General features: G+C 40.4%; 1 protein-coding gene across 2 annotated transcripts in view; it reads left to right on the forward strand.

Annotated features, from left to right (window-relative positions):
• The window catches only part of ccs (copper chaperone for superoxide dismutase), a gene marked incomplete at its 5' end in the record, with an annotated part of 63,620 nt that overhangs the window by 23,063 nt on the left and 15,678 nt on the right, over positions 1 to 24,879 (forward strand). Inside the window, 4 exons of one of the 2 annotated variants that reach the window (XM_084312844.1) lie at positions 6,435 to 6,572; positions 18,916 to 19,090; positions 21,834 to 21,894; positions 22,173 to 22,250. In XM_084312844.1, coding sequence (XP_084168970.1) covers positions 6,435 to 6,572; positions 18,916 to 19,090; positions 21,834 to 21,894; positions 22,173 to 22,250 — 452 coding nt within the window. Of the gene's footprint in view, positions 1 to 6,434; positions 6,573 to 18,915; positions 19,122 to 21,833; positions 21,895 to 22,172; positions 22,251 to 24,879 lie in introns of both variants that reach the window. The other variant, XM_084312845.1, reaches the window with a different exon arrangement.

The following is a 24,879-nucleotide window of genomic DNA, read 5'->3' on the forward strand; positions in this document are numbered from 1 at the left end:
ACTAGAGGTCGGCAAAGAATCGTCCACATGTGGGCCCTTGGATGTTAAGAGGTTAATGTTTTTAAATATTTTTTTTGTAGCAAAGAGTAAAGACCATAACCCTATCAAAAACAGTAGTCAAAGTGTATATTTTCATTTTACCGATGTTTTATACGATTGATCAGAAATACGAATTTATCGGAAAATGCTAATTATCGTAAAAACCGCAAGGAAGTGACTAAATCCAGATTCAACCCTGCCATTGGAAAGAGGAGCATTTTCCCTATCCATAGATGTATGATTTGGCCATAATAAGGTCAAGGTCAAGTTCAAGGTCAAATATGAATTTATAATTAAAATCGATTATCATTAATTACTGTATCTACAAATCCTTCTGTTTAATCATCTTCCCTTTATTCATTTGCTTAGATTTTTTGTACACATGATCTCAATAAGGTGGTGAATGAGCTCAGTGAGCATTTTCTCCTACCCGTATACATTTTTGATCAAAGATGCAAAAATCATAAATCATAATTTATATTCTCCTTTTCTTCATTACAATTTACTCAGCCTAGTAACAGACACAATATTTCTGACACTGGAAATACATACCCCCAGGTCCCTAGATGTTCCTAGATACCAAGAACATGCTAATTGACCTTGCAGAAGTGGAGCAATCTTCCATTTACTTAGGCATGTACCTTTAGGCGAAAACGGTCTACAGATTAACAAGCATTAAAAATGTTAGACAATCAGAATTTTAATCACTGGATAATCTGGCTGGGTCTATGACCTTGCACACGTCCACAGGGAGGAAATTTACCGGAGGTGACGACCAGCCATTCTCTTTCAGTGGTTCTCTCGTCTACAGGTAGTGGTACCCCTGGGAGTCCTCGAGGGTTCCAGGGGGTCCCCAGCAGGGGAATGTTTGAATTCTTCACTAGAACTTGATCAACGAGAGGCTCAAAAGAGTGACAATCTTGAACACTCTCTACACTAAATAACATTTATTATTATATTACCCACTTTTTGTTTTATCATCACTATGCTGCAATCAAATTAAAATTACACTATTTTATTGCTTTTTTTTTTACTACTTTATGTTGATGCTGCTGCCAGGCCATGGAGCCAAGAACAAATACTTTCACTCCTCTACGTTGTAACAGAACAAAGACTTTCACTCCTCTCCACTGTAACAGAACAAAGACTTTCACACCTCTACACTGTAACAGAACAAATACTTTCACTCCTCTACGCTGTAACAGAACAAAGACTTTCACTCCTCTCCACTGTAACAGAACAAAGACTCTCACACCTCTACACTGTAACAGAACAAATACTTTCACTCCTCTACGCTGTAACAGAACAAAGACTTTCACTCCTCTACGCTGTAACAGAACAAAGACTTTCACTCCTCTATGCTGTAACGGAACAAAGACTTTCACTCCTCTACGCTGTAACAACAAATATTTTCACTCCTCTACACTGTAACAGAACAAATACTTTCACTCCTCTACGCTGTAACAGAACAAAGACTTTCACTCCTCTATGCTGTAACGGAACAAAGACTTTCACTCCTCTACGCTGTAACAACAAATATTTTCACTCCTCTACACTGTAACAGAACAAATACTTTCACTCCTCTACGCTGTAACAGAACAAATACTTTCACTCCTCTACGCTGTAACAGAACAAAGACTTTCACTCTATGCTGTAACAGAACAAAGACTTTCACTCCTCTACGCTGTAACAGAACAAATACTTTCACTCCTCTACGCTGTAACAACAAATACTTTCACTCTACACTGTAACAGAACAAATACTTTCACTCCTCTACGCTGTAACGGAACAAATACTTTCACTCCTCTACGCTGTAACAGAACAAATACTTTCACTCCTCTACGCTGTAACGGAACAAATACTTTCACTCCTCTACACTGTAACAGAACAAAGACTTTCACTCATCTACGTTGTAACAGAACAAAGACTTTCACTCCTCTCCACTGTAACAGAACAAAGACTCTCACACCTCTACGCTGTAACAGAACAAAGACTTTCACTCCTCTATGCTGTAACAGAACAAAGACTCACTCCTCTATGCTGTAACAGAACAAAGACTTTCACTCCTCTACGCTGTAACAACAAATATTTTCACTCTACACTGTAACAGAACAAATACTTTCACTCCTCTACACTGTAACAGAACAAATACTTTCACTCCTCTACGCTGTAACAGAACAAAGACTCTCACACCTCTACGCTGTAACAGAACAAATACTTTCACACCTCTATGCTGTAACAGAACAAAGACTTTCACACCTCTATGCTGTAACAGAACAAAGACTTTCACTCTATGCTGTAACAGAACAAATACTTTCACTCCTACGCTGTAACAACAAATACTTTCACTCCTCTACACTGTAACAGAACAAATACTTTCACTCCTCTACGCTGTAACAACAAATACTTTCACTCCTCTACGCTGTAACAGAACAAAGACTTTCACTCCTCTACACTGTAACAGAACAAAGACTTTCACTCCTCTACGCTGTAACAGAACAAATACTTTCACTGCTCTACGCTGTAACAGAACAAAGACTTTCACTCCTCTACGCTGTAACAGAACAAAGACTTTCACTGCTCTACGCTGTAACAGAACAAAGACTTTCACTCCTCTACGCTGTAACAGAACAAAGACTTTCACTCCTCTACGCCAGGGCTATTCAACTGGCGGCCCGCGGGCCAGATCCGGCCCGCCAAGCAATTTGGACCGGCCCGCGGAAGATTTCCAAAAAAAATTACTTATTTTATTTTTTATTTTATTTTTTTGCAGGGCCCCCTTCCCGCGAGGCCCTTTTTCATCACAGACCTAAAATCTAGTTTTGCTTACATGCTTATATATTTCACTTTAGACATGAAGCACTTTTTCATAAGCTCAGCTGCACTATAAATGTGTTTTTGTTCAAGTGTTGATGTTAGAATGTTCAGATGCACATCATGCACTTGTTTGTTTTTAATTTTATTTTTATATTGAAATGTTGAAGAGGAGATGTTGCAGTTGTTGCACAGTCATAAATGAAGCACTTTTTGCAGGAGATGTTGCAGATGTGGCACATAAATGAAGCACTTTTTTTGAAAGGTATACTACTTTTGCAATGTAGTTAAATAAAAGTTGTGAAAATGTGCTTGCGTGTTGTGTCAAGTGTACATATATTCATAGCGTGGGGAGGCGCCGTGGCAGTCCGGCCCCTGGCCCCTTGGGTTTCTGACAATGTGGCCCCCTGAACAATTTAGTTGAATAGCCCTGCTCTACGCTGTAACAGAACAAATACTTTCACTCATCTACGCTGTAACAGAACAAAGGCTTTCACTCCTCTACGCCAGTGTTTCTCAACTGGTGGGTCGCGACCCAAAAGTGAGCCGCGGGGCCATTTTGAGTGGGTCGCGGATGTGTGTGTAAAAAAAAAAATTTATCTTTTTTATTTTGCACTACCTATCTTTGTGAAAGTGGCTTCTCAGCTCTGGTCCAGCTGAAGACAAAGCGGAGGAACAGATTGGACATTGAGCATGACCTCAGAGTTGCTTTGTCTACCATCACCCCAGACTTTGAGACTCTTGTCAGGAGCAAACAACATCCCCAGTTATCCCATTAGTTCCCTGGGATGTTAAGCTAAGAAGTCTGCTAAGAAGCATAATTATTTATTATTATTATTATTTTATTTCATTGGGTTTTTAGCCCTAGTTGCACTTTTGTTGCAACCCCAGTTATCCCATTAGTTCCCCCAAACTTAGGTCTGTTATGTTAAGCTAAGAGATCTGCTAAGAAGCGTATTATTTTATTTCATTGGGTTTTTAGCCCTAGTTGCACTTTTGTTGCAACCCCAGTTATCCCATTAGTTCCCCCAAACTTAGGTATGTTATGTTGATTGATTGATTGAAAAGTTTATTAACAGATTGCAGAATGGGTACAGTACAGTACAGCTCAATACATACAATTGTTAAGGGGATGCAGACCAGAGAGACTTTCGTCTTGTTTACATCAGGGTCCCCCATTTTCAATTCATCATAACATATATGACATACATGACATACAGATAGACAGTACTGCTACATCTATACATTTATGACATATCAGATTTGCAAATACAGTACTGTTTGTGATACAAAAGTGTCCAGAAAAAGAGTGTATATACATTTGACGTAGAAACTGTACATTGGAGGAGGTCGGGTGGGTGGGGTGGGGTTGGGTGGGTGGGGGCTGTACATTGGAGGTGGGGGGGGGGGGGGGGGTTGGGTAGGGGACACACACACATTTTACACTGTACATTGGAATACTGACAAAGCCTTACTTGGTCATTTACTGTACAACTAGGTTAGGACATTTGTAGGGTCCAGTTTCGAATTGCTGTCTCACGTAGGTGTTTTTTGAGTGTTTTTGAAAGTGGGTAGTGATTCACATTCTTTTACACCTTTGGGTAGGGCGTTCCACATTGATGTGGCATAATTGCGAAACGTGTTTAGTCCCTTGTTTGAGCCGAATCTGGGTTTAACATAATTTGTGGAGCTCCCTCTGGTGTTGTGATCGTGGTATTCACTGACCTTTGGGAAGTATTTTGACATGTACATGGGTACCTTGGTCGCGTAGTGTATCTTGTAGACCAGGCCCATTGCAAGTTGCTGTACTCTGTCGTCTACTCTAAGCCATCCTAGGTTGTCAAAGTGGGCAGGGGTGAGGTGGGTTCTAGGAGTCAGGTCAAGCAGTAGTCTGACTAGCTTGTTTTGAGATGTTTGTAATTTGTTTTTTAGTGCCTTTGAGGTGCTTTGGTACCATGAGGTGCAAGCATAGTCGTAGTACCCTTGAATGAGTGCTCCTGCTAGAGTCTTCAGGGTATTCTTGTTTACCAGAGAGGAGAGCCGGTACAAGAATCGAGTTCGTTGGTTGACTTTTTTTATTACATTGGATGCCATTTTGTCACAGGAAAGATTAGCCTCTAGGATGGAACCCAGGTAGGTAATTTCATCTTTCCTTGTGACAATATTGTCACCCACTGTAACCGAGAAGCCGTCGGTCTTGCTGAGTCTGTTATTTGAACCGAAGAGAATGGACTCTGTTTTGCCCATGTGTAATGATAGTTTGTTGTCGGCGAGCCATATGCAGATTCTGCCTAGTTCCGAGCTGAGAGCTTTTTCAACCTGTAACTTGTTCTTGTCAGAGACCAGCAGGGCTGAGTCGTCCGCAAACAGGAACAAGTTGCAGTCACAAGCTGACGACATGTCATTTGCATAAATTAGGAATAGTAGCGGTCCTAGTATGCTTCCTTGTGGAACACCGCAGCTCACTGTGAGGGGGGGGGGGGGGGGTAGGGTACCGTTAAGCTAAGAAGTCTGCTAAGAAGCATAATTATTTATTATTATTATTATTTAATTTCATTGGGTTTTTAGCCCTAGTTGCATTTTTGTTGCAACCCCAGTTATCCCATTAGTTCCCCCAAACTTAGGTCTGTTATGTTAAGCTAAGAAATCTGCTAAGAAGCATATTATTTATTATTATTTTATTTCATTGGGTTTTTAGCCCTAGTTGCACTTTTGTCGCAACCCCAGTTATCCCATTAGTTCCCCCAAATTTAGGTCTGTTATGTTAAGCTAAGAAATCTGCTAAGAAGCATATTATTTATTATTTAATTTTATTGGGTTTTTAGCAATAGCACTTGTTGCACTTTTGTGTTTATTTCATGTTTTGAAAGATTGCGTATTACTGCAAAAAAAAATTATACATAAATCATAGTGGTTAAAAATTTTGGGTCGTGACTTAATGACTAAGGAAAATGTTGGGTCCCGAGGCTAGACCAGTTGAGAACCACTGCTCTACGCTGTAACAGAACAAAGACTCTAACTCCTCTACGCTGTAACAGAACAAAGACTTTCTCCTCTACGCTGTAACAGAACAAAACGTTCACTCTACGCTGTAACAGAACAAAGACTCTCTCTCCTCTACGCTGTAACATAATAGAAAGATGTGACAATAAAGCGAATCCTGACCCTACATTATAGACGGTTGGGCTAAATCATATCTAACTCTCAGTTGATCTCTCTGCATATTATTATATCTATTATTATTATTACAGTCTACCTGCTAACATTAGGTCTGCCCAGTCAATTGCCACTTTTAAATCGCTGCTTAAAACCCATCTATTCAGCCTGGCCTTCTAAATCCGTTGTATAGAGCATCCGCTTAGTTTTAATGTGATTTTAATGTATATATGTTTTGATAGGGTTTGAGTATATTATCTTGAATTTTCGTGTAAATTGTTCAGCACTTTGTCAACTGCTGTTGTTTAAAATGTGCTATATAAATCAAATGTACTTGACTTGATATTATTATATCTCTCTGTCTTTGTGTGTCTTTGTCCATCTGTCTGTATGTCTTGTGTGTGTGTGTTTGTGTGTGTGTGTAGGAGTGAAGTCGGTCAGTGTGGATGTTGGGAGGGAGGAGGTGCTGGTGGAGGCGGCGTTGACCTCTGCGGAGGTGCAGACCTTGATCGAGAGCACGGGACGCAGGGCCGTACTGAGGGGCATCGGAGGCTCAGAGAAAGGTGAGGAGCGGAGCCCCCCTGTGTGTGTGTGTGTGTGTGGTGTTGGTGTACATATTACACAGGCATATCTGTGGGCTGTCGGTGGTGACGTTATTGAACAGATCAAGGTGAGGAATCGCAGAAGATGGACACGTGTGTGTGTGTGTGGGTTGAAGATCAGAGCCAAGTGAGAAATTACACGCTATGTGTGTCTGCCCATCTCTCCCTCTATACTAAACCAAACTACAGTTAACACTGTGTGGTCTGTTTAACTGAACTACAGTTAACACTGTGGCGTCTGTTTAACTAGACCAGTGGTTCTCAAACTACGGGTTGCGACCCAAAATGGGGTCATTGGTAGGTGACAAGTACTTTTTTTTTTTAATGTTCTGGCAACATATTTTGGCTAAATATGCCTCGTTCTATAAATGTGTATTGATAACATAGTGCTGTAATAAAATGTTCTAATAAATATGCATGATCAAGTTCAACAACTTGTGCTTTTATTTTGATATTCCTTAATTCCACGTTGAAATTACGCAATACATTAAGTGTGGGGTCGCCAAAATGGGGTCGTGGTATGAAAAAGTTAACCCCTGAACTAGACGACTACAGTTAACACTGTGGGGTCTGTTTAACTAAACTACAGTTAAAACTGTGGGGTCTGCTTAACTAAACTACAGTTGTGGGGTCTGCTTAACTAAACTACAGTTGTGGGGTCTGTTTAACTAAACTACAGTTAACACTGTGGGGTCTGTTTAACCTTTATGTTCTGGAACCTTTATTCTGGTAGCGGCGTTGTGTGAGTAGTGTAGTCTCCTGCACTCTATAACCTTTATTCTGTTAGCGCTGTGTTAGTTCTGTAGTCTAAAAGTGTGACGTTTATAGCAGCGGAAAACGTTTATTTTGTACATTATCTAACGTTAACACTAACGTTACAACTAACCTAAAGTTAGTTTAGGTTCGTGTTAACGTTAGATAATGTACAAAATAAACATTTTCCGCTGCTATAAACGTCGCACTTTTATTTTGAAAACCCCAGAAAGGAAGTCATTATATTTACTTTACACATCCTGTTCTGCGTTAGCTCCGGTTAGCTCCGAGCGTCCAGTAGGTAGTAGTATATTATCAATACCAGCCATTGGATTACCGTTTTCTAAATTGGGGAGGCTTTTAATCGTCAAGGTAAGAGGATTTTAAGTCATGGTATCCATAAAAAAAAGCTAAAACTAAAGGCTGGCTGTCACAAAACAGTCACATCTAGAGACCTCAAAACCTACTCTAGCGAGGCCTTTAACCTTGAACTGGAGAGTCTGGACTGGTCAGATGAACTCAATGGTACACTGGTTGAAGAAACTTGGCTTGGCTTCAAAACCAAATTTTCATCAATACTAAACAACATGGCCCCCCTAAGAACCACCAGGGTAAAAAATCGCGCTGAGCCATGGATGCACACTGAAATACTGACCGCTATGAAAGCCAGAGACAAAAAATGCTCTGAGTTTCGTAAAAGTCAGTCAAAGCTTACCAAAAGCACGAGCAGTGAACTCCAAGACCACGTGACTGAACTCAAACTAGAAAGAAACAGACTAAGAAATGACGTAAACTCCATGATCAAAACTGCTAAAAAAAATTTCATCAATGACAAAACCGAGGAAAACAAAAATAAACCACGTGAACTTTGGAAATTACTCAACAATCAACTAGGCTGCAGTAAAAAACTCAACCAGGTTCTCAAACATAAACATAAAGACGGACAACACGCTCATCACAGACAAGCTGGATGTAGCCAATTACTTAAACACTTTCTTCACAAACATAGCCACAACACTGGTAAACAAACTACCCTCCCACTCAGGGCAGTATGGGGTAGAACACATAGTAGCATACTACAAGAACCTAGGCGTCCACAAAGACGACTTCAAACTGGAAATAGTAACTACAGATGAGGTACTCAAAAAACTGAGCGCCCTCCAACCAAACAAAGCCACTGGCCATGACAACATCCCCTCCAAATTCCTCAGAGACTCAGCAGCAGCCATCACCCCAGTCATCACACACATAATAAACCTCTCCATAAAACAGGGACACGTCCCCAAGGACTTCAAAATTGCGAGAGTAACACCCCTGCACAAAAAGGGCAGCAAATTAGACCCGGGTAACTACCGCCCTGTTTCTATCCTTACATCCATCTCGAAAGTCATGAAAAAAATAGTATACGAACAGATCGAAAAGTACCTTGCGGAAAAAAATCTAATCTACGAATTCCAATCTGGCTTCAGAACATCCCACTCCACTGACACATGCCTTCTCTACTTGAACGACCACATCAAACAAGAGGTGGACGCGGGCAAATACTGCGGCATGGTCATGCTGGACCTACAGAAGGCCTTCGACACTGTCAATCACACCATTCTGATTGACAAGCTAAAAGCAATTGGTTTTGATAGTTTATCAGTGAGCTGGATACAATCCTACCTGGAGGGGAGGGAACAGATGGTGGAAGTAAACGGTACACTATCCCCCCCCCTCACAGTGAGCTGTGGTGTTCCACAAGGAAGCATACTAGGACCGCTACTATTCCTAATTTATGCAAATGACATGTCGTCAGCTTGTGACTGCAACTTGTTCCTGTTTGCGGACGACTCAGCCCTGCTGGTCTCTGACAAGAACAAGTTACAGGTTGAAAAAGCCCTCAGCTCGGAACTAGGCAAAATCTGCATATGGCTCGCCGACAACAAACTATCATTACACATGGGCAAAACAGAGTCCATTCTCTTCGGTTCAAATAACAAACTCAGCAAGACCGACGGCTTCTCGGTTACAGTGGGTGACAATATTATCACAAGGAAAGATGAAATTACCTACCTGGGTTCCATCCTAGAGGCTAATCTTTCCTGTGACAAAATGGCATCCAATGTAATAAAAAAAGTCAACCAACGAACGCGATTCTTGTACCGGATCTCCGCTCTGGTAAACAAGAATACCCTGAGGACTCTAGCAGGAGCACTCATTCAAGGGTACTACGACTATGCTTGCACCTCATGGTACCAAAGCACCTCAAAGGCACTAAAAAACAAATTACAAACATCTCAAAACAAGCTAGTCAGACTACTACTTGACCTGACTCCTAGAACCCACCTCACCCCTGCCCACTTTGACAACCTAGGATGGCTTAGAGTAGACGACAGAGTACAGCAACTTGCAATGGGCCTGGTCTACAAGATACACTACGCGACCAAGGTACCCATGTACATGTCAAAATACTTCCCAAAGGTCAGTGAATACCACGATCACAACACCAGAGGGAGCTCCACAAATCATGTAAAACCCAGATTCGGATCAAACAAGGGACTAAACACGTTTCGCAATTATGCCACATCAATGTGGAACGCCCTGCCTAAAGCTGTAAAGGAATGTGAATCACTACCCACCTTCAAAAACACTCTCAAAAAACACCTACGTGAGACTGCAATTCGAAACTGGCCCCTACAAATGTCCTAACCTAGTTGTACAGTAAATGACCAAGTAAGGCTTTGTCAATATTCCAATGAACAGTGTAAAATGTGTGTGTGTCCCCTTCCCAACCCCCCCCCCCCCCCACCTACAATGTACAGCCCTCACCCAACCCACCCAACCCCACCCCACCCAACCAACCTCCTCCAATGTACAGTTTCTATGCCAAATGTATATACACTCCTTTTCTGGACACTTTTGTATCACAAACAGTACTGTATTTGCAAATCTGATATGTCATAAATGTATAGATGTAGCAGTACTGTCTATCTGTATGTCATGTATGTCATATATGTTATGATGAATTGAAAATGGGGGACCCTGATGTAAACAAGTCGAAAGTCTTTCTCTGGTCTGCATCCCCTTAACAATTGTATGTATTGAGCTGTACTGTACCCATTCTGCAATCTGTTAATAAACTTTTCAATCAATCAATCAATCAAACTTCAATCGGTTCAGATCCTTTGAAGGAATGAGAATATCAACAAACCTGTCAGGGAACGTCAGGGTACTGTCCCGCCTCACTTCCAGTGATGAAGCTAAGCTATGCTAACGGAGCGACTGTTCCCTAAGCTAAATGCACGCACAGAGACAAAAAAGGTATGTATCTTCTTGTCTAACTCCAGGGAAGATGTTAAATAAGCTAATTTCCCAAAATGTTGGCGTTATCCTATTGGGGGACCATGCTGTTTTTATCATAAATCTATCAATACAGACCGTATTAATTAATGTTGTGTTTCTTTTTCAAATGTAGCCAAGAGTAAAGACCTTAACCCTATCAAAACAGCAGTCAAAGTGTATATTTTCAGCACTACGTTTGTTTACCGATGTTTTTAAGATTTTCTGAAAATAAGAATACATTTTTATCAGAAAACCGTGAGGAAATGACTAAATCCAGATTTAACACTGCCATTGGAAAGAGGAGCTTTGGCCATAATAAGGTAATTTATAGTTCATAATTCAATTTTGAATGTATAATTCAAATGGATTATAATTTATTACTGTATCTACAAATCCTTCTGTTTAATCATCTTCCCTTTTATTAATTTGCTTAGATTTTTTTACACTTGATCTCAAGAAGGTGCTGAATGAGCTCAGTGAGCGAGGTCGGATGCGGCACAATTGTAACATTGTGTTATTCACCGGCAAAGATGCAAAAAAATCATAATTTATATTCTCCTTTGTTTCATCACAATTTACTCAAGCCTAGTAACAGACACAATATTTATGTTCCTAGATACCAAGAACATGCAAATTGGCCTTGTAGTAGTGGAGCAATCTTCCATTTACTTGGGCATGTACCTTTAGGCGAAATCTCTGAAAATAGGGCTACAGGTTAAGACGGCCCAAAGATTTTTTTGTGAAAACAAACGACTCTCTCCCAACTCCAAAAACTAGAGTGCTAAAACTCAAACTTGTTATGTCATAAGGTCCAAGTCTGGAGCTGCTCCATAGACGACGAATTGGGAGAGATGCTATAGTATAGAATATATGAAAAAAGCATTTAATATAAAAGTACCGGTATTCTGTATTTTTGTATGACAACTAATAAAGAAACTTGAAACTTGGTGACACTGGGAGCAGCCAGGGGAATGTTCTGTGTCGTCATATGCAGTTCAGCTTCACAGCTGATAATACTACTGTAGAATAAAGCTCATTCGGGTATAAAAACTCAAACAAACATTCCACTGGTCCACAGAATCATTTACATTGACATTTAGTCATTTAGCTGACTCTTCTATCCAAAGCGACGTACAAGTTGTGTGTAAACCTATGTAGGTTTTAGGACTGACCCCTATTAATCGATTAGTCGACTAATCGGTCGAAAGGAGCTGTAGTCGACTGGCCAACCTCTTAGTCGAATATAATAAAACAATTTAAAAAAAAATATTGTTGTGGAAAATGTGTATATGGAGTGGACTAGTTTAATATAGGTCAATTAGCAGTGCTGAAAGACACTAGGGCGACAGTCCGGCTGATGTTCTTAAAACAACTTTAAGTATGGGACAGATAGGGACAGATAGACATTTCGAGTACATCACATCTTGTGCTTTTAATCTTGTACATCACATCTTGTTCTCTCTTTCACACACACACATATACTCTTTCACATTCACACACACACACACACTCATTTTCACATTCACACACACACTCATTTTCTCTTTCACTAATCTTGACTCCAGACTCCAGCTTTATCTCTCTTCGATGTTAAATCTATGTGTCATCTTAATGTACGTCATGTCATATCTGATATAATATGTCACGTCATCATATCTGTCATGTTGGGGCAGGGCTGGGAAGGTATTATCTGTGGGGCACGGGGGTTTGGGAGGTTAGAGTGTTTTTGTTCAGCTGTGGTGACCGTCTGCTAGATCCATAGCTCTGCTGTTAAACTTTCTTTCCTTAAATAAATTGCTTGTTGAAATTGGAAATATCGTCTCCTGCTGTGTTAACGACTACTCAGCCACAACAATATATATATTTTTTGTATTATTCTTTCCAAAAGAAAAGAGGCCTAGAAGCGTGGCTAACGCTAATGGCACGCATACCAGAGGCTAACTGCCTACGAAAACAGGCACAGAGGCACTGAAAGAGGATTTCACCCATCTAATGAAGTATATCAAAAAGCAGGGTAGCCGGACCAGCACTCACAGGTTCAATGTTTTTTAATGGCAGCCTGAATAAATAGCAGACATGTTTCGGACAATGTCCTTCTTCAGTGATATGGCTAGCACTGGAAATACATTCAAGGTGATAGTTAAATACACCTGGCAGGTAATTACATGACATGACATGACACGGCAGGAAATGACATCACAACGCAGGTGTGCCTGTGCAATGTGACCAAAGGAATGACCTATCAAAATAGAGTCCAATCATAAATTATAAATTATACATATATATAGATATATCTATATCTAACACCAATCTATATTATAAACAATACAAAACAAAATTACCAGAAACTTGATAACATATAAGATGCCCATTAATTTCTAGGGCTAATTGAGCCACTTTAATTAATTACCGTACTTTTCGGACTATAAGCCGCGGCTTTTTCCCCCATTTTTCGACCCTGCGGCTTATATAACGGTGCGGCTTATATGTGACTCGACGTGACCAAACCCGAAAATGTAAAAATCTAAATATTGCTTTTTTGACTGCATTGAAATGTTATTTATCTGTTCCCTTATTTGCTAAACTTAATACAACTTGTAAATGAGTTAATTCTTGTTATTTGTCCGACAGTATTGTGTCCCAATGCTAATTACATATGGTAATTAAACATTAAAACACCTGCGGCTTATAGTCCAGTGCGGCTTATATATGTACACATCATTCAATTTAGCTGCTGCGGCTTATAGTCAGGTGCGGCTTATAGTGCGAAAAGTACGGTAAATAGTTTCAAATTATACATTGGGCATCCTTGTGAAACATGCCTCTAGTTTAGCAACAAGGACAAGTCAAGGATGCCCAATGTATAATTTGAAACTATTTAATTAAATATGTAAAGTGGCTCAATCAGCTTTTCTGTAAGTGCTATTTATGAATGTGTGAAGATTGTCTGTATTACACACAGAGGGAACTGTCAGACCACTTTCAAACTAAGTACAGAATAAAAAATACTTCCAAATAAACTTTCATGATTATGAATATGTAGGCTACATGTCAAAGGGGCAATACGTTTTGTTAATGTAATCTACTTGCACAGATGTATGTTATATAGCCTAGTACTATTCTATTTTGTACAGTGTTCCCCACCCACCCCTCCTACCAAACCCCCACCCCACCCACCCAACCACCTCCAATGTACAGCCCCCCACCCACCCAACCACCTCCAATGTACAGCCCCCCAACCCCACCCCACCTACCCAACCTCCCCCAATGTACAGTTTTTACGTCAAATGTATATACTCTCTTTTCTGGACTCTTTTTGTATCACAAACAGTACTGTATTTGCAAATCTGGTATGTCATAAATGTATAGATGTAGCAGTACTGTCTATCTGTATGTCATGTATGTCATATATGCAGGGGTGTAAAAAGTACCCAGAAATTATACTTAACGGGGCTATGTACTGCTATTCCTAGCACTATTTGGGCAACTTTACACAATTCCTGTTAGTCTATTGAAGACATTTGTAAGGTTTTTTCAAAAAAATGCATTGTTTTATATTTCTAGAGAGAGAGAGAGAGAGAGAGAGAGAGAGACCGTTATTGACAAAGCCCTCTCTCTTCCTTTCTCTCCCTCTCGGTGATGAGTCCGCACGGCAGAGAGAGAGAGAGGGAGGGGGTGGGAGAGAGAGAAAAAAAAGACGGGCCGTTAATGACAAGGCCCCCTCTCTCCCTCCCTCCCTCTCTCTTCCTTTCTCGGCTCTCGGTGATGAGAGTCCGCGGCAGCTTGTGTTTTTTTTTTTTCTTTCTTTCAATCTCCCGTTTGCGGGTGTGTGGCGCGCGACCGGCAGGTACCCCCCCCAAGTGCCCCCTCTCTCTCCATCTCTCTCTCCCTCTCTCTTCCTTTCTCTCCCTCTCGGTGATGAGTCCGCGCGGCAGAGAGAGAGAGAGGGAGGGGGTGGGAGTGGGAGAGAGAGAGAGAGAGAGAGAGAGAGAGAAAAAAGACAGGCCGTTAATGACAAGGCCCCCTCTCTCCCTCCCTCCCTCTCTCTTCCTTTCTCTCCCTCTCGGCTCTCGGTGATGAGAGTCCGCGGCAGCTTGTGGTTTTTTTTTTTCTTTCTTTCAATCTCCCGTTTGCGGGTGTGTGGCGCGCGGCCGGCAGGTACCCCCCCCCCAAGTGCCCCCCCTCTCTCTCCATCTCTCTCTCCCTATCTCCCTCCAGAGCGCACGGCTCCTCGCAGCTGAGGAAGTGGCTTCCTCCACTCGCTGTCTAGTCTAGGTAGAATGGGGGCGGGCATTAGCTCCAACCACAGAGCCAATCGCATCACCCAGCGGCCGTATGACGTATATCAGCCGTTCAAATCAAAATGGCCTGATTTACTGGAGGAGGAAAGGGGCTGAGCTGAATCAAAGCAATCCGCCAATATGGTATTTAGACACTAAAACACATTGATACGAACTCCTATTACTATAATACAATGCTAGAGACTGAAAAATGACATTTATAGTACATGTCACCTTTAAGTGAAAGTATGGGTACCGTCTCAAAATCTGACAAGTAAAAGTCAATGTATCTGGCTAAAAACACACTTTAGTAAAAGTCAAAAAGTCCTACTTTTAAATGTACTTAAGTACTAAAAAGTAAACGTATTTTTTTTTTTAAAGGGATAGACCAGGGGTCTCAAACTCAGTCCATCGTGGGCCAAGTTTTCATTTTAACTATACATTGCACCAGGTGAGTTAGTTGAAGAGGTGAGCCAATTAGTGAAATCATCAGCTGGTGTTTAGGCAAGGCTGGAATGAAACCAAGCATACACTCTGCCCACAATGGAATGTGTTCTGCGATAGACAATGCTGAAATGAAAGAACAGAGGACACTTTCTTTGCATTAAAATTATTTAATGCACTTCTCCATTGAAGGTAAACTAACATGGACGGCATTCACATCACGGCATGAATAATATCACAATATTAAAAACAGAATGGTGTATCCTGAATAATATCACAATATTAAAGGCAGAATACTGGAGTACCCTGAATAATATCACAATATTAAAGACAGAATACTGGAGAACCCTGAATAATATCACAATATTAAAGACAGAATACTGGAGTACCCTGAATAATATCACAATATTAACCACAGCATAATGCGGATCTGACTGTCTATTCTTCTGATAGCAGGTGTTTAATCAAAGATCCCCGCTTTCTAGTGTTGCACAAGGACCAATCAGCATGGGTATGGGCGGGTTCATTTTCCATTGATGGGGATTTGATTGGCTGTTAACCTGCGGTCGCAGGATTAATAACGTTAACACTTTCTCGACCACTGGGATGCGTCTAATATAGTGGTTGAGGACCAGCTTTTGTAAACAAATCTGTGTCTTTTTGTACAGCTAAATCTATACTTTATAGTATTGCTATCTGTCCATTCTCATTGTCAATTGAGTTCATAAACCGTCCCTTCAAAATGGCTTAAAGAAAAAAATAATGCATCAATAGGTTGTCATTTTATAGCTCCGTGAATATAAGCATTATAACGGATTTTGTCTCGTATATTTTCTGGGAGGCTAGATATATGGCTAATAGCTGCTAACGTTATATCCAACGGCATTTCCATTTTACATATGCTAAAGAAATAACTCAAACTGCATATCATCGGGACTGTCCCAAAGCATGTATGCATGAAAGGGGGGGAGGGGGACATTGTTTATTATTATTGATTACCAATAACGGTGTTCGTGTAACTAGCCACATACGCTGATCGGCTGGTTGCGTATCATAGCAAGCTCTGATCCGGCTGTAATTTACGTGAAAAAGATCTTACCATGAGCCGATGGGATACCCCTGAGCATTTCCCTGTTATCGATCGGCATCTGGTAGATCGATATGTCCATTGGCTGATGATAAATCCACTTATTGCATGGTGAAATCTGCAATTCGAAACGTAATCCACGGTACAGGATGCTGATTCAGAATCCGGATACTAAAAATCTCCCTTGAAAGGGGGGGAAAAAAAGTGATCCGTTCGCCCACAGGGCACATTGCAGTAGCACGATGGCGCCCCTAAGAGGATCTGGCCGGTATTGCAACTTATCGAATTCACAGACTAGGGAATATATGCAGTGCCGCTCCGCGACCTTGAACCGGTTATTAAAATGGAATAAAAGCAATAACAACTTCCCACGGCTATATACGTGATTCTGTCCACAACGCATGGATTCGAAACCCGTATAAATACGTGGTCCGTCCCAAATGTGTTGTTAGTTCGGCCAGATAAACAATTAAAATATACTAATTAAAATGGTTGGACCTGTGAGATTTGTACTTTGTAGGTCTGCATTTTAAATGTAAGGAGTAAAAAGTATGTTTTTGTAAAAAGTGTTTTTTTTTCTCTGAAATGTAATGGAGTAAAAGTACAAAGTATACAAACCTAATAATACTCGAGTAAAGTACAAATCCCCCAAAACAGTACTTAAGTATTGTAACGAAGTACAATTACTCAAGTACTTTACACCCCTGCATATATGTACTGATGAATTGAAAATGGCTAGATAATGGTACAGATTTGATCAATTACATTAGCGTTACTGATAGGGGTGTAACGATGCATCGATTAATCGAAATGCATCGATTCTAATGTGTTCGATTCGATGCATCGATTTGAATGTTAGAAACGATTATAATCTAAATAAAAATAAAATAAAACATGTATTTTTATTGACCTAAAGTCCATTCATGCTGAATGAATCAGTTCCCCCAGCCACATTTGTGTATTCAAAATTTTTTGGGGAATTAACTGATAGATGTATAGAAATGTATAGAAAATGTATCGAAACAAATCGTGGTCAAATGAAGAGATTTCATGATGCATTGAATCGCTGCTGAATCGTAATCTAATCGAATCGTTGTGAGGACGAATCGTTACACCCCTAGTTACTGATGATTGGGTTAATGTTAGCTAGATCGCCAGCTAATGAATGTTGCCTGAATGTCAACAATATTTATACTAGCTAGCTATTAGCTATGCTAACTTTAGCAATCTATTATAGTTCACTGCCATAGCAACCTAGCTCATAGTTAGCTGCCTTCGTAGTAAAAATTATTTTAATTTGACAGCAAGGCAAAGGGTGGAAAACAGAAGAGCTAACGTTAGTCAACCGAAATCAATTGGCAACATATCACCGGTACTACTACTAGCTAGCTAGCTGGCTAACTAGCTAACATTAGATAGCTCCTGACAAAACGGTTTGGTATGACCGTTACGTTATTTATATTTGACATTAGCTATTTATGGGTGGAATATTCTGATTCTAGATCAGTCACATTAAACTGTTTCTTGTTTATAGCTTGCTAGGCTAACGAAGCTGTAGCTAACGTTACTTTCCAGCAAACCCCACTCAGCGAAGGCCGGGCTAACGTTAGCTAATTACCCCCGTGCATTTAGTATTATTTTCAGATAACCGCACACCACGTCATGTATTATCCCTTACAGCTAACTACCTAGCCATGGTAACTCCCATTTCCGGGGGTGTTCCAAGGGTGCATTCCAGTTGACATTTCTGACAGGCATTTTCCGAAGTTCATGATTCGAAACGTATACCATAGGTGCCTACCGTCTGAACGTAATATTAGTGGTTTTGACACCGCAACGTTTTCAAACCGCGGTAAACCGTGAAACCGGTAACCGGCCCATGCCTACTGTAGGCAAGGTAGATTCCTTAGTAGCAGAGTTCATACTAGTAAAAGACAGTACAAAAGTTAGTCTTTTAGTCAGTCTCCCATTCATTGTCTATGGAGCAGCTCCAGACTTTCTACTTGATGACTTCACATGGTAAATGGTGCATTTATATTTATATAGCCGCTTTTATCTAAAGCGCTTCACAATTTGTTCCTCACATGTTACCCATTCACTCAGACTCACACATTCATTTTTGCGGGGCTACTGGGAGCTTGTATGGGAAGCCAGTTCAGTGTCGCTGATGTGTTTTTTTTCCGAGTATGTTTGTGAAATTAGTATTAGATTTAGCTCTTAAGTGGTATTAAAAAGTCTTAAATTGAAGTTGTTGAAACCTACAGATACCCTGTCTTCAAGATGAATCGCAACAAACGATGACTCGTCCTGCTGTTTGCACTCATCAAGTCCCTCAGGATAAGAGCATTACCTAAAATCCCTAAATTGTATAAAAGAAAATACAAACGTACTTATCTCTCTAATCCTCCCGTGTCAGACCTGGGCGCAGCGGTGGCCATGCTGGCGGGCGTGGGACCGGTCCAGGGGGTTGTGCGGTTCCTCCAGCTGTCGGAGGACCGCTGTTTGATCGACGGGACGGTGGACGGCCTGGAGCCCGGGCCACATGGCCTCCACGTGCACGCCCTGGGGGACCTCACGCAGGACTGCCTCAGGTGGGCCGGACACTCTCACTGGTGCCGTCAGGTACTCCAGCAATGAGGGGGAGAAAGAATCTCCCAATTTAAATGCTAAATAAAATGTCGACATCGAGAAATGCAACGTAATAAATACAAAATAACAATGTAGAGAAAAGTCAGAAAGTCAATCAATTAAACATTTAGAATAATTAAAAACGACTGCAGACTGGTGAAGTGGTTTGCCATTAAAGATTTTAAATGACCAATAGATGCTAATGAATTGAGTTTTAAACTGACCAATAGATACTAATGAATTTAGTTTTAAACTGACCAATAGATACTAATGAATTGAGTATTAAACTGACCGATGGATACTAATGAATTGAGTTTTAAACTGACCGATGGATACTAATGAATTGAGTTTTAAACTGACCGATAGATACTAATGAATTGAGTTTTAAACTGACCAATAATGGATACTAATGAATTGAGTTTTAAACTGACCGATGGATACTAATGAATTGAGTTTTAAACTGACCGATAGATACTAATGAATTGAGTTTTAAATGAATTGAGTTTTAAACCGACCAATAATAGATACTAATGAATTGAGTTTTAAACTGACCAATAATGGATACTAATGAATTGAGTTTTAAACTGACCAATAGATACTAATTAATTGAGTTTTAAACTGACCAATAGATGCTAATGAATCGAGTTTTAAACTGACCAATAGATACTAATGAATTACGTTTTAAAGTGCATCGCAACGTTCTATGTTTCTGAGGTACAGAAGCTAAAAGCAAATATTTCTAATTCAATGCAAGTGTAAGCTAATCACCAGAGTATGATAAGATCTAGAGCTCCAATCCAGCAATGAGGTGATGGGGTAGATCATCACCAATAATGGCTTTATACAGAAACGGATGCCAGTTAAAGTCATGTCTCTCTACCAGAGAGGAAGACCCAACCTTATCATACAGGATACAATGATGGAACCATAACTGTCACCAGTGATAAATCTAAGGGCAGAATGATACAGAGTCCAGAGGCTTTCGAGTGGAAGCAGCAGCATGTCTATAGTATAGACTATGTCTCCATAATCCAAAATAGACAGAAAAACAGCTTCAACGACCCTCCTTCTACTAAACATAAGGAAAAATGGTGTTTCTGTACAAAAAGCCAACCTTCTGACTCAGTTTACTTGCAAGATTATCTACATGGCATTTAAATGTGAATTCATCATCAAGCCAGATGCCAAGATATTAATATTTTTGAACTCTATAATCTTCCTCTCATCATCCAATCGTATTCCTCCTCCCACTGATGTAAGCAGTGTTTTAAGATAATAATAATAAATAATAATAACTTTATTTGTATAGCACTTTTCATACAGAGGTTGCAGTTCAAAGTGCTTCACAACAGTAAAAAATACAGGCATAAGCGGGCATAAAAAAGATAGACAGGTAGCAAGGTATGGCAAATCAGAGTTTCACATTAGGATCTAGCATCCCAATAGGCTCTCCGCTTACAGTTTTCAGTAATACAAATAATAAAAATTGTTTAAAATGATTCAGTTTAAAAAGTCTAAAAATTATAAAATAGAACGGACATAAAAAATACAGGCATGAGCGAGCATAGCAAGATAAGATAATCCTTTATTGATCCCCTAGGGAAAATTCGGGTGTCAAAGCAGCATGGGGGGTACAGGGTGGGCTTCACAGTACAAATACAATATAGTAATATAAAATATAATAATAAAGTAATATCAAATAAAGTAATATCAAAAATAAAATGGTAATATAAAAGTACAAACACAAGATAGTTGTCTCCGTATTTCCGCTGTCATCTTACCACTGCTCCCTTCTCCTCTTTTTCTTGGCCGTTTTTCTCCCATTTTCTCCTCAATTTAGTAGTTATGCCAATTACATTTTCACCGGCTGCTCTCTGTAGGTCATAATAACAAGCCCATCTGCCAAAATGAATCGAGTGGGACTATTGAGCAGAGCTAGAGGAGCAGAGGGGTTTTGACTCTACTTTAAAAATGTTATCCTCTACAATTTGCGACACACATTCATGTGATGCCAGGGGTGTCTGCGTTGTGTGTAACCATTTTCTTTTTTGATTGTCCAATGAAATCCAACTAGCAGAGACTTATCTTTTATCTTTTATTACGGATCCCCATTAGTCATCACCGCAGCAACAACTAGTCTTCCTGGGGTCCACACACAACAAAACAGTACATACATACATAACATTATAGTAGCATACATTTAAAAATATATTCTAATATTCCTACATATAAAAATTATTCCAAATAGCATTACAGTGCACAGAGTATCAGATCACAGAAAATACAATAAAAGGGATTAAACTCTCAGACAGTCATATCTTTACAGTGTACACTACAGTATCTGTGTTTTTCTTTAATGTAAACTAATTTCTTTTTCTCTCGATGCTGTTTTCAAATAATTTTTAAAACTTATCTTACTGGTTATCTGTTTAAGATGTACTGGCAGTTTATTCCATATGACATGGCTCTATATAACACAGTTTTCTTTGCTGCATTGGTTTTTGGTAGTAGCAGTGTGAACGTTTCCCTACAGGCATGCCTAGTACTATACTTGTGTCGATCATGTGTACATGTTAGCTGTGAATACAAACGGATATGAGATATATATATTCCTCATGAACAAGATCAGGCTGCAATCCAGTCTGTCTTCCACCTTCAACCACAACAGCTTGACTTAAAGGACCGTTTGTCTCTGTCTATGTGCAGTTGTGGAGAGCACTTTAACCCCTTCGGGAGACGGCACGGTGGACCGGTGGACTCTGAGAGGGTACAGTGCAATTTACATCCTAGAGAAGAGACCATGTTGTACGCCTGTTCACCTGCGAGTACAGCTGACCTCTTCCCACTCAATGTAGACTATGAATTCTCTCAAAGCGATGTATGAAAGTGCGTAAGCCTCATGAGACGTGTATCCCTGGGGTTTTTCATGTTATTATTTCCTGCTGTGGTTGGCGGCTATTTATACAGTATGCTTGGTGGTGTTTGATCCCTGTGTGTGTGTGTGTGTGTGTGTGTGTGTGTGTGTGTGTGTGTGTGTTTGTTCAGCATGTAGGTGATCTGGGGAATATAGTCGCTGGACCAGATGGCAGAGCCTCATTTAGACTAGAAGACTCTCAGCTAAAGGTAACTTAACATACACTTGCATATGTACGCACACACACACACACACACACACAGTACTTACCGAGTGCTCATGGCCAAGGCCATATTTGATGCAATCGGTATTCGGTAAGAAATACTCAGTTTTGGGCTAGCTATCCACACCTGTCTGTACATACCTGCACATAATCCTTTTACATTATCTGTAGATACTATATCTATAACTGTACATATCCCGTACCTACTCATACTAGTTACGTATGCTGCTGGCCAGTATGACTTACTACCATTGTGTCTTTATACCTGTATCACTGTACATATTAATACCGTAATTCCTCTAATCGTAACCCCGGCTTGTATTTGTTTCAACTGTAGCGAGTACCAGGCTTGTATTAGGAGGAGGCCTGTATAAGAGGGAGGCCTATATTTCAAATTTTCAAACGGATCATAATGAATAAATCAACATTTTCTGTCAGTTTGAACCCAGTAAAATGTACTGGGTTCATTTATTGAAACCAAGTACTGTATGAAATAGTAAACAGTGCAATTACAGGTGGTCACTGGTCATTTCAACGTTTTCAAAGTGAAATCAAGTAACTAGCTCAGTATGCAGCTCAGTATATTAGTAACCCGGCTTGTATTAGGAGGCCGGCTTATAATTGCTTAGCTCAAGAGCGCACCCGGCCATTAATAGAGACCCGGCTTGTATTTGAGACCCGGTTACTATTAGAGGAATTACGGTATTACAACTCTGTACATACATCTGATTAGCACTACATTGTGCTGTATGATGACTGACAATGAATTTGAATCTAATCAAAACCTGAAAGTGTAACTTAACACAAATTGGGATATAAATTACGAAAATGGACCTTGCGAAGGTTATATGAGGTAGGACACTTATTCCAACTGTTTTTTCTATTTTGGGTGGAAATGTGAATACAAACCAAAGTGAGCTGTTTACAAGAACATTCCATTGGATACCTTTTTTTATTTGAGTATAATGTGACACAAATCCAGCTGAGTAGAACCAGGGAGATGTGTATTAAGTCATGACTGCATCTTGCTCTCATGATACTTGGAGATTCTGTGAGTAACCGGGCTGTCAGTAATCTCTGTTGTGCCAAGATTTTACATCCACCATTTAACACAAACACTTAATTAATCTCAAAACAGCATCTGTTGTCATCTCCTAATGGGCAGGGACACTTCTCTAGCTCTGGGAAATTCCAGGAGATATATATATATATAACACTTTCATCAGTTAGCAATGTTAATTAATGGCTTTTATTTTTACGCAGACCTGATACTACACCTGATATCTGTATATATCCCTTACCTACTCTTACTAGTTACACTGCTGGCCAGATTATGTACCATATTGTGTCTTTATACCTGTATCGCTGTAAATATTAATACTACAACTCTGCACATACATATGATTAGCACTATTTGTAACTGAGGGGTACAATTCCCTGACTGTATTGATAAGTATGGTATTATTAAACCACTACCTCTTGTACTTTAACTTCTGGCCATCCAGTACATGATATAGATATGATGAACACTTTCCCACCTGATGAAACGAAGTCCACACAAATGTACAAATCGAATATTTTATATAGCAAAGGGTATATACAACGTTCACTTGATGACATTTATGATTTGAAATGCACTTGTATGGCAAATGAGTATTCGTAGGTAAATCAACATTGAATGTCCAATCTCTGGTTACGCAGGGAGTAAGTATACAACCCGGTTCTTTAGGGAACTACAGCGATGGTACTTAAATGATTATAGCTGGATACACTAAGGGGGGGGGGGGGGGGTCCCGCTGGTTGTAAGACAGTAGGAGGGGGGGGTTAGAAGAGCCGCTGGCGGTATCCCATCTGGCCGACGATTTCTTGGGAGAATTCAAAGTCTTGAACACGGTGCCCACAGAACCTCGGTCCGCAGATGAATACAGCTGGACCCTCTGGTGGACGGTAGCTGCCGGTCCACAACGGAGAGACGTGAGGCGACCTCACTGGTGTAGAGCGCCGTCTCACCTGGACTCCTCTCCGGGGGGTAGTTCCAACACTCAGCAGTGTTGGCCGTTATCCATGGAATAATCAAAGCACCCAAAGCATAATCCAAGCCGTGGAAGGCTCGCCGTCGTCCGGGTAAAGTAATCCAATGTACAGGTCCGCTCGTCCTGGCCCGGAGCTCCTCGGATGCAAGCACCACTAGTGGTCTGCCCAGCCTGGTTAAGACTCCAGATAACGTGGGGGTGCTGCTCACTTTATAACTCTAACCGAACGATGCACTATACATAATAGACTATTATTAGCTTAATAGAAATACGTCCAACTCGACGGTATAGTGCCAAACTATGACAATTCAACTATTAATCCACACGATATCTCAATGCCTATTCTGAGGCCAAGTAGGCCTTACTGCACCACACGTGCGTCGTGGGTGAGGCTTCGCGTCTGTTACTCGGTTGGAGGGTAAAGAACTAATGGACTAAAAGAAAGTTCTACTTTACTTGCGCCATATATATATGCGCTGTGAACAAATAGTACCATTCGTATTTCGCCAGACGTATTCCTACGCGGAACCGGGCTTGCCACGACATGTTGGTCGGCACGATTGAACTTGAACCTAGGGGTAT

This window comes from Notolepis coatsorum, assembly GCF_963971535.1.
Source record: "Notolepis coatsorum genome assembly, chromosome: 4".
NCBI classification, from domain to species: domain Eukaryota; kingdom Metazoa; phylum Chordata; class Actinopteri; order Aulopiformes; family Paralepididae; genus Notolepis; species Notolepis coatsorum.